The sequence below is a fragment of the Rhinoderma darwinii genome, chromosome 9 (assembly GCF_050947455.1).
Source record: "Rhinoderma darwinii isolate aRhiDar2 chromosome 9, aRhiDar2.hap1, whole genome shotgun sequence".
NCBI classification, from domain to species: Eukaryota; Metazoa; Chordata; class Amphibia; order Anura; family Rhinodermatidae; genus Rhinoderma; species Rhinoderma darwinii.
Window position 1 is genome coordinate 13,136,609 of NC_134695.1, and position 11,396 is coordinate 13,148,004.

General features: G+C 43.7%; 1 protein-coding gene across 1 annotated transcript; it reads right to left on the reverse strand.

Annotated features, from left to right (window-relative positions):
* Nucleotides 1–740: 740 nt before the first annotated feature.
* Nucleotides 741–9,148, reverse strand: LOC142660262 (LRRN4 C-terminal-like protein). Its single transcript, XM_075836852.1, has 2 exons — nucleotides 8,819–9,148; nucleotides 741–1,652 (listed from the first exon to the last, which is right to left on the reverse strand). Exon 2 carries the CDS (start codon nucleotides 1,650–1,652, stop codon nucleotides 804–806), a length of 849 nt encoding a protein of 282 aa, XP_075692967.1. The 5' UTR covers nucleotides 8,819–9,148; the 3' UTR covers nucleotides 741–803.
* Between the last annotated feature and the right edge of the window lie 2,248 nt (nucleotides 9,149–11,396).

Sequence of the window (11,396 nt, forward strand, 5' to 3'; positions counted from 1 at the left end):
AGAACTGAAGTGGAAGACAACCCCATCTGAAGCTGACTTTGTAAGAGATCATTTGCCACTAGGGTCTATCAGTTTTTTGGGTAATATTCAACCCATTAATTCTTGGTGATGAAATTACCTATGTGTGAGCTCACAATGCAATTAAAAGTGGACATGCACATGTTCTGTATTACTAAGGTACCACTGTCTTATGAATATTTATGAAAGTATTATTAACCAATAAATGGCTTTCTCTGATTCTGTTCTTTACGAGGGAACTCACAGGGACGCTTTAAAGGGACAGATTACTGTAAGAGAGTTACAGATATCTATGGGTGAGAACATGCATGCTTTCCCTTAAAATTAATGTTGTAACCTGTTCACTCTGAAAATCCAGGAGGTACCCTCAGGTATAACTTGAGGCTTATGCACCCCAAACAACCCCCCCCCCTTGCCCTCGACAACCACCATTACGTGCTATTTATAGTAATGAGTCCTGGTATAACTGCAATCTCTACTTCTCCTATAGTTATGTCCCCAGAAGTGCCAGCTCACAGATCCCTGACAATTTGGCCCTTTTGATATGTCTGATTGAGTTAGCAGAAAATACTATATTATGTTTGTCCTGACTTTTTAAAATCAGTCATCTGTGTTAGTATGTTCTTTTGTAATCAAATTATACTATTGCTATGGAATGATATAAAAATATATTTTATTACAATAAATATCAGAACATATACATTTCATTTTTACATTCACGTATTGTCACAATCACCAATATGATACCTCAATTTGTCTCAACTCAACACTACATTTCATCACTTTCACAACTGGTCTATGCTCCCTGCCCTATAGGTGTAGTTAGGTATTCCTGTATCCTTAAGTTTGGCTTCCCTCTTGGTCTTGTTTTTCATTCTTCTCCAAAGATAGTATCCTAGAATAATCAGCAATCCTGCTACTGCTGCCATCCCTAATCCAATTCCAATATATAGTGATTGCATGGTGGTATGGACAGTTCTGCAGGAACCTGGCATACTGCTGGATTGTTTGTCCTCTACCTCATCTGGTTGACTTTCTCCTGCCTCATTAAATGCTACCACACACACTGTGTAGACAGAGCCAGGCTGAAGATTGGCAATGGTATAGGAGCGAAAGGAGGCATTTAGGTCTAGTCCCTTTTCCAATGAGCCTCTTGCTTCGCCATGCAAAACTCTGTAACCACCTACAGTAGATGAAGGGGAACACCACTTTACAGTCATTTTCGTATCACCTAGGAGGACCTTATTAAGGGAGGGAGATTCTGGTTTAAATTCTGGACCATCAATTCCTGGGCAAAGACAATTACCACCTGCATGCCCCTGAATCTCCTCGCATGTGGGTGCCAAATGTTCACACCTATCATACAGGCAGGGAAGTTTAGTAACAGGTGAGGCATAAGCGACTGTTGCCACTTCATCTTCATCATCATAATCCTCATCTGACCCTCCAATGATGTATTCAATCTTGTCTGCAGTGCTTTGATGCTTTTGAGTGGTATGCTGGGTCACAGATGTTTGGTTTATGACTATGTATGGACCAGCGGTGGTGGAAGAACTCGAGTTGCTGTCTTCTTGTGCTGAGCCTGTTTTAAGAACTAAGAAAGACAGAAGTAGCAATAGAAGAGGTGATGCCATCTAAAGGCAGAAATTGATAAGAAATCAATGAACGGGAGGCAGAGAAAAAAGAGATAGTACAGTGAAGTAATAGGAGGAATGAGAGCAACAAAAAAATGTAGAAGTTATTATTAGTAGTAGTATAATTTTTCATGGTGCATATATCTATTAAAGTGAATAAAGGTAAAAAATTGATGGACATGTATTTTTTTAACCTAAGTAACTAGGTTCTTGTTTTAATATATACATTTTCCATGCACGAAATATGGCACATCTTGTTCTATTTTTTTCTACATGATATGCCATAAATGTCCGACATATGCGGGTCCCACCTCTAGTACTAGCACCTATCTCTAGAACGGGGCCCACTGACCCACATCCTACCTTCTGTCGCTGGGCTTCGGCCACTCGCTGATGATGTGGCGGGTTTTCCAGAAACAGCTAAGTGTGTTTTACTTTACTATTTCCACAACCCCCATAGAAGTAAAGAGCTGTTACAGTTTCCGTAGTCCGTAAACGGCATAGATCACTGTGCTACGCTGTATTCTGTAATTCCCATTAACTTCTATGGAAGTTCCGGAAACAGTGTAGAAAAAAAGTGCTTGGCTATTTCGGAAGAACCCAGCCATCTTGTCAGTCAGTGGCCAGAGTCCAGTGGCAGAAGGGAAAATGGGGGTCAGGGGACCCATTCAAGAGATAGGTGCGGATCCCAGAGGTGGCATCCGCATATTTCGGAAATAATGTCATTTTTTTTCCTGAATTCCGTATAAGAATGGGTCCATAGCAGTTTATGTGTACTATATTATGGATCAGTACAACAAGGATTAAGGACCCATGCATCTGCGGGTGAATTGCAGTCCCATTCATTTCTATGGGCCCATGCACACTTTCGTGGTTTCCACGGTCCGTGCATTGCCCGGGAGCATGGACCGCAAAAATATAGGACATGTCTTATTACAGCTGTATTTTGCATTCCAGGCTCATTGAAATGAATGCACACGGCCATGTGCACGGCCCGCAATTTGCGGGGCAGCTCACGGATGACACTTCGCAGCCATCCGAGCCGCTAATACAACAGTTGTATTATAATAGTAGTAAACATACATATCTTATTGCATTGTAACATAAAACACTTCTAGGGGAGAATACTTCTGTACATACAAAGTTATTTTTTCTGTGAGATTTGTACGTAATCCGACAGAAAATGCCTCCGTATGAAATTGGAAGCATACAGTGGAACAGTAAGGGCCTCATGCACTTCTATGAGAGTCCTATTAACGCTTCATACAAAACTGAGCTGTAATATGGCCATGTGCATGAGCCCTTATGGTTCTAAAATATATATTTTTAATAAGGATCACATTGCTTTTAATGTGACATATAAAAGAATGCACATTTTGTCACCAGTTTGCATCTGTTCCTTTTTAAATTATTTTATTTATTTATTATTTATGTTACACCCAGTGCAGCTTGGGGCCTGTTCACATCAGTGTTCGGTTTCCGTTGAAGGGTTCCGTCAGAGGTAAACGGAAACCATTAGCAACGGAAGCATTACTATTGAAATCAATGGTAATGCAAACGGAAGCTATGGTCTCCGTTTGCCTTTCTGATGATGGGTTCCTCCGATGGAAAGGTCTGACGGAACCCATCAACGGAAACCGAACGCTGATGTGAACACACCCTGTTTTATTTATATATATATATATATATATATTTCTTGATCGTCCATGGCAGCACAACACATATGGGTTTTAGTCCCCTAGGTACAATTAAGCAGAGACAGGTTAATTAGCAATAAGCATTAAGCACTTAAGGACTTCCCCTATAAGTATGTACCGGTAACCGGGCCCCAGCATATTTTTTCTCTCTCTCTAGGATCAGTTCGGAGACAGTTCCCTATCCTACCACTGAGGAAAATATTTATTCCGGGCTGTAAAGAGGGCTGCGCCTCTGTCCCTTAGCCGCGAAGGTGTACCAAGATGGCGGATGTTTCCTTGGTAAACGGCGATCACCTGCGCTCTCCCGGTACCTGGAAGTGCTGCTCGACTCTACAGAGGCATGGATGGGGGCGAAAGTGATGTCAGCTTGGCCCCGCCCCCCGAATGTGATGCGGGCTCATAATGCCGGCATCTCGTTTGAAAGATTGCGTGCTCTGCCTCTGGACAGCCCTCTGCTTGCTAAGGTCAGTATGGCTGTTTACATTAATGGGTCCTGATGTGTCTCTATGCTGATGGCTATGCACATTTCCTACCATTCGTTTGTTTCTACTCTTCTCTAGATGTCTACTAGAAGAGAAGGTAGGAAAAGGACCCATAAATCCAGGCACAGGCTTTGCAGGGAATGCCTCCAGCCTCTGCCTGATGACACGGTGTCAGATTTATGTGTATCGTGCTCCACCCCAGGGGGTTTATGCAATGGGTTCAAACAACAGTTATTTGTAGCTTTTGAAGATGTCAAAAACATCACAACATGCTAAAAGGGCCAGGCGCTCTTCCTCTCAACCTCCTCAATACCAGGAGGATTCCTCCTCAGTAGGAGGTTCAGATTTAGAGGTGGTCTCCGACACTCCAGATTCTGACGACCCTGAAGAATGTTATATCCTGAGTAAGGATACGCTCCATGATCTCGTCAAAGCGGTGAAGGATACATTGGAGACGAGGAAAGAGGTTGAGCACAAACCTAAAGAGTACAGGCTGTTCTATTTTCCAATTTCCAAGGGGAAAAATTTTACCAGCCATCCTGTCCTAACAGAATGGATGAAATGGGATTGGGATAAGCCTGAAAGGAAGTCAGAACTGGGCTCTGGGTTCAAAAACCTTTACAGGTTGAACAAATCTGGCTCCAAAGAATGGGAAAATGTAGGTGGATTTGCCAGTGGTTAAATTGGCAAAAAAAGAAGAAGTTTTTCCATTCGATGAATCAGCCCTGCTGAAAGACCCTATGGACCGCAAAGCGGATTCTCTTCTGAAGAAGGTGTATACTTCAGCAGTGAGCTCATGAAGGACTCATTGGCTTAAATTATGGTCAGGGGATAATCTCTCCAAAAATAATTTTTGTAGCCTCCCTTTCCAGCCACAATCCCTGTTTGGTCCCCAACTTATGGATATCTTGAATTCCTTGGGGGAAGGCAAAGGGGCCTGGTTTCCTGAACCTAAAATGAGGGATACCAGGCGTTACTTTCGGGATCAGAAAAGAAGGTCCACAAAGTTCAAAAGAAGGTTTCCAGACCGTCAGCGCACATTTAAAACGAAGCGGAAAACCTTCCTCCTTTCGGAAGAAAAACCCCAAGCAAAATCAAAATGATTTATGACGCCAAGCCGATCCTACAAGTAGGAGCAAGGCTTCAGAGATTTTTTTCTCGGTGGTGGGTGACATCATCCGACGAGTGGGTGACGACAACCATCAAGAGTGGGTACACGTTGGAGTTCAAAAAGCTCCCCCCAGACCACTTTGTCCTCAACATGCATCACAATCAGATATCCCATCAGCTTTTACAGGTTTTTCTCCAGAAAGCAGTCCTGGAAGATGTTCCAGTCTCAGAAAGGGGGCAAGGAGTTTATTCCACAGTGTTCCCGGTGCCCACATCAGATGGCAGTTGGAGACTGGTTATAGACCTGACCTTCCTCAATCAATATCTGATGAGAACTTTCAAGATGGAGACTATCTGGTGATGAACCTTGTGGAGAGGAAAGATGTTCTTGCAACGATCGACCTTACGGACGCAAACTTGCATGTCCCTATTCTGGCCGCTCACAAAAAGTTCCTTCGACTGGCGGTCCAGACGCAGGGTGGAATACAGCACTTCCAGCTCACCTGCCTACCTTTCGGGATTTCGTTGGCACCCCGTGTGTTCACGAAAATTGTGGTGGTCCTAACCGCAGTGCTGAGGCTGAAGGGGATATGTGTGGTGCCTTACTTGGACGACTGGCTAAAAAAAGCGCCATCAAAATCCCTGCTCCAAGAATATCTCCAAACCACATTTGAATTTCTTCACTTTCACCTGTTCCTAGTGAACTTCAGAAAGTCACAGCTCTCAAAATCACAGAATATGAAATTCTTAGGATTCATGGTGAATTCCCGGCCGATGACAGTCAAGTTGTCTCCAGAGACAAATATTGCAATTCAGGGTTCAATAGAACACCTTATTTGCCATCCGAATATATTGGTTCGAGGAGCTATGAAAGTCCTTTGTCTAATGACCTCCTCCATAGATGCGATTCCCTGGGCCAAAACCCACATGAGATCATTACAGCTCGACATCCTCAGATCCTGGGACAAAAATTTCAGAAAGCTGGATGCTTTCTTCAAAGTCTCCAACTTCACCCTTCAAGACCTCAACTGGTGGTTAATCACGGACACTCTCCGGTCCGGCAAGTCCCTTGTTCCCCCACCACAGAAAGTCCTCACAACGGATGCCTCCTCCTGGGGCTGGGGTGCCCATGTAGATCACCTATGGTTTCAGAACAAATGGGGTCAGAAGGAAGTGTCACTATCCTCCAACATGAAAGAACTCAGAGCTGTGAGATTGTCGCTAATGTCATTTCAATCTCATCTGGAAAATGCCCAGATCCTCATCCAGTCGGACAACCTAGCAACTGTTTTTTACATAAACAAGCAAGGAGGAACGAGGCGTGCCTCAATGTCGGCCGAATGCAGACGACTTATGAGTTGGGCAGAACAACAATCGTTAGGAATTTTAGCAGTTCACATCAAGGGCTCATTGAACCACACTGCAGATTTCCTCAGCCGCAATATCCTCCATACGGGGGAGTGGAGTCTCAACCTTCAAGTTTTCAGCAGCTTAGCTGCCACATGGGGAATGCCAGATTTGGCTGTGATGGCATCGGAAGAGAACAACAAAGTCCTCAGCTTCTGTTCTCTGTACCACACACGCCATGCAGTAGCATTACATGGCCTGTCTGTTAGCTGGAGGGAAAAATGTATCTATATTTTTCCTCCCCTCTCCTTAATACCCAGGGTATTGAGAAAAGTTCCGGATGAAAGAACGGAAGCCATTGCAATCCTGCCATTTTGGCCCCGCAGGGCCTGGTTCTCCCTAGCTTTGTCTCTCTCGAAAGGCAGGTTCCTGAAACTACCGGTGTCACCAGACCTCCTGCCCAGAGAGGGGTTTATCACCCGAACCCTCGCAGTCTACATCTCACGGCCTGGAGACTGATCGGGAGAATCTGACGGAAATGGGGCTCTCAGTTGGTGAAGACCTACTTCAAGGCTTTAAGAAACCTTAGCCCAGTCTCTCAGGTGCCCTCTCCTTCCTGGGACCTTTCAGTGGTGGTGTCGGCTCTAACAAAGTCACCGTTTGAACCCATGCAAGAGTCGTCCATCAGATTTCTCTCCTTCAAGTCCTTCTTCCTGGTGGCAATCACGTCAGCCAGGCGCATAAGCGAGCTTCAGGCCCTCTCCTTCAAAGAACTCTAGTTGAGGGACCTGGGAGATTGTCTTCTACTACGTACCATGCCTGGGTTCTTGCCTAAAGTTCCATCTTTTAGGAATATAAATCAAGAAATATTATTGCCAGTTCTTTTCCCTCATCCCCAAGGTGAAGATTAGGAGAACTGGCATACACTGGACGTGAGAAGAGTAGTTCTCATCTATATTCAAAGGACAAAGGCTTTTAGGAAATCAGAAAATCTGTTCCTTCAACATGCCGGTCCTAAGGGGCGAAAAGCAAGTAAAGCCACCCTAGCAAGGTGGATTAGATCAACTATTGAAAAATGTTTTGATCTCAGTGACCTTCAATCTCCTCTGCAGATCAGGGCACATTCCACACCCTCTACAGCTACCTCATGGCAGAACTTGGGCATATTCCCATATTCCCCCTCAGATCTGCAGAGCGGCTACGTGGGCATCCACATCAACCTTTGTCAAGAACTACAGGCTCGGTTCGCTGGCATCAGAGGGTTCTCTATTTGGCAACAGAGTGCTTGAAATGGCGTCTGCTATTCCGCCCATATAGCTATTGCTTGGCAAGTCCCATATGTGTTGTGCTTCCAAGGACGATCAGGAAAACTAAAATTTACTCACCAAAATTTTTATTTCCTGGAGTCCGTAGGAACTTATGGCTATTGCTTCGTAAAAATAAGCTGGGGCCCGGTTACCGGTACATACTTATAGGGGAAGTCCTTAATTGTTTAATACTTATTGCTAATTGCTAATTAACCTGTCTCTGCTTAATTGTACCGAGGGGACTAAAACCTATATGTGTTGTGCTGTCTACGGACTCCAGGAAATAAAAATTTAGGTGCGTACATTTTGGTTACATATATCATTACAGATACATTTATATTAGAGCAGTATCGTATTCACTGTAATATGCAGGCAAACAAATGATCATTTATAAGTCAGCGTTTATTTTACACGATATGGTTACTAGTAACAACTAACATTATCGGCAACCTTGTTACTATTGAAACTGAGCTTTTAATGCCTAAGCATGTCTACCTTACACATACTGTCCAGGAGCATTACCAGTCTGGTCATGCAGTAAATTGTTACCACAAACCAAAGGCATTTCTTGTTTTGTCAACTTAAAACAGAATCAAGCTTTTCCTACAAGAAAGAGCAGTACAGATGTAGCAGAGCTAATCTTGTCATTGCGAAATCAGAATGTGTTATGTGCCATTCTACACAGGACTGCAGGTACTTTTAAGGTATTATCTAAAAGAGTTGTCATAATGTAAAATCAATATAGCCTCAAAGAGTTGAATCACAAATTTAGGTCTGCTACAGAAGATACAGAATGTAGTATCACGTGTAATGAATTGTAGAACGGTTTAGTTACCCAGCTGCATAACCGAATACAAATCATTTATATACTTCACCAGCTTAACAGGATTGTCCATACCAGACAACCTTTGGCACACCAGTTGTTGTTGCACTACTTCTCCCAACATCTTAGCAGCAGGTGCAGTTCTGTCATAATAACACCCCTTTGACTACAACCTGTGGCACTACAGTGGTTGTGGAACTAAAATTCCAAGGCTCAGACCGTCAAAGTATTCTGGGAGTTGTAGATTCACAATAACTGGAGAGCTTCAGATCCTCTGACCTATAGCAGTGGAACCGTATTCCTTTCAACCGTTTCTTCTGTAACATATTTTGCCACGTAGCTTTTTTTATAATTACGTTTTATGAGTGATATGTATTTCAAGGTGAATCGTTTCACTTACCTTTCATTGATAAACAGCTTCTCCGGATTGGATTCTCTTCTCTTTCAGCAGCTTGTGTTGGTGAGAAGCCCTTTTATATTAACACTAGTTGTGATGTCATTCCTGAATGGAATCCGATTCCTGAATCACAGGCTGAGTATGTGGGAGTGGAGAGTGACTGGAAGGTGATTGGGATGAACGTGACAGGAGAGGAAAGAGGAAACAAACAGGATAAAACAGCAGACAGGCCTATAGCACCATCCCAATGTGCGTATCCAGTAATGTGATCCTACAGAAGGTTCAGGGTGTGTGCTGTGCTATTCATCCCCTTAGGATAGTAGTAAATCTTTCAGGACATTTACATGTGGGTCCACAAGTATCATGAAAACAATCTTTTATTAGACGTTAACTTGTGTAAAACCTCTGCTACAGGGGTGTATATGAGGGAGAAGGGCAACCATGGCTAAATTAAAAGGCCCTCAACACGGCACTGGTTCTATCTAATTGAAATTGGAGGGGCCTAATGCTTCCCGCAACTTGTAGAAGAGGTGGGGGACATGGCGCATGGACTGGTTTCCCTCATCTTTGTTTGCCAATGCTACTGTGACTGTAGTAAAGGGAGAATTCAACCTGAACTGAAGATCCTCCTTTCCACAAGACCATAGCAACAGCAGCATGACCAGCTCCTATGGAAAGTACAACCTTGCTGTGTGGTCCTGTTTTTTCCCCTGGACAAACATTCCGGGATAATGTAGCCAGTATTGGCTTAAAAGGGTTATCCAGTATTAGAAAAAAGGGTTGTTGTTTTTTCAAGAAACCACATCACATCTGTCTATGGACTGTGTCTGCTATTGCAGTTTAGTTCCATTAACTTAAATGGGATGAGCTGTAATACCATGCATTCCCAGTACCTTGATCCACACTCTGATCCTTCTTTAGGTCTACGAATGAATTTCCAGAACTTTATGTAAACCTTAGCCTTAGGCTTCCTGCACACGGCCGTAGCTCGTAGCAGAGGTCCATGAGTACGGCATGGACGGGCAGCGGAGTGTCATCCACAGGATGTCCGCAATCCCGGACCGTGCACACAGAAGATGTGCATTGATTTCAATGAGTCCGGACCACAAACGTGGACCGTATAATGACATGTCCTATTTTTAGTCGTGTGTATTGGCCCATAGGCAAGCAAGCATTCTATACTATCCACAATTGCAAAAAATATATGGCCGCAAAACTGCAGTCGTGTGCATGATGCCTTAATCAGGAGTAAATCCTAAACACAGAATAGATAATGAAAACATTTATACTTTTTTTTTTTACTGATCAAATATGCAAGTGTGAATGAGGCCTACAAAAGGCAGGATTATAAAAAGCTGGTGCAATGACTTTGTCTAAATGGAAAATAACTTGCTAGATAGAGCTTTGCATCTAAATATACAAATGAATATTTTGTACATATATGTGTTTATTTATACACACACAGATCAACCTTAACATTAAAACCACTGACAGGTGAAGTGAATAACATTGATTATCTTGTTACAGTGGCACCTGACTAGGGGTGGAATATATTAGGCAGCAAATGAACAGTCAGTTCTTGAACTTAATATGTTGGAAGTAGGAAAAATCGGCAAGTGTAAGGACCTATCATTCCTGAATGAATGATAGCCATGATTAAGAGCACTCGATGTGCTTGAAATGCGTAGGCTCACTATACCTACCTGTTGCTGCCTTGCCACCAAGTCTGCCTGTTATACTTTTTTTATATTTTCTGACTTTAATAAATTTGGGAATACGTTCCTTTTTAAAATACACTCCTGCAGCGCTGGATCAATCTTCCTATTTTTTCTACTACCCACCGTGGACCGTTGCGGAGACCCGTGCGAGGTCGGAGTGTCAGGCGTTGGATGGGTGAGCTGGAGATTTCCTCCCCTTGTCTTTCTTGGCATTTATGTTGCTGTTACTTTGACATGTACCACCTGCCTAAATATTGTTGCTAAGTACACCCCTTCATGGTAACGATATTCCCCAATGGCAGTGGCCCCTTTCAGCTGGATAATGCACCCTGCCACACTGCAAAAAAAATTCAGAAATGGTTTGAGGAACATGACAGAGATTAAGGCGTTGACTTGGCCTTTAAGGTGTTTTCCAGCCACTAAATAATTAATGACCTAGCCTTAGGATAGGGCATCAATAGTTGATCGGCAGGGGTCCTGATAGTTAGACCCCCGACCTAGCAGCGGTTTAGAAGGGGCCGCAGCACGTGCAGGAGCGCTGCTTCCTCTTCATTTCTTCTTGCTCACGGAATCATCGACACGCATTTAGCGGCGATTCACAGGTATTGCAGCCTTTTCTCCCATTGAAGTGAACGGGAGATGAAGGCTGCAATACCTGTGAATCGCCGCTAAAAGGTACGTCGACGACTCACAGTGAGCAAAAAGTAGTGAAGGGGAAGCAGCGCTCGTGCGAGCGCTGGGACCCCAATGAAACTACTGACCTGCGGGGGTCCCGAAAGTCTGACCCCCACCCAACAGCTATTGCTGGCATATCCTGAGGAAAAGCCCTCAGTTTTCAGTGGCTGAAAACCCCTTTCCGCACC

Coding starts and splice junctions, on each gene's coding strand:
- LOC142660262 (XM_075836852.1), bottom strand. CDS start 1,652: ATGGCATCACCTCTTCTATTGCTACTTCTGTCTTTCTTAGTTCTTAAA.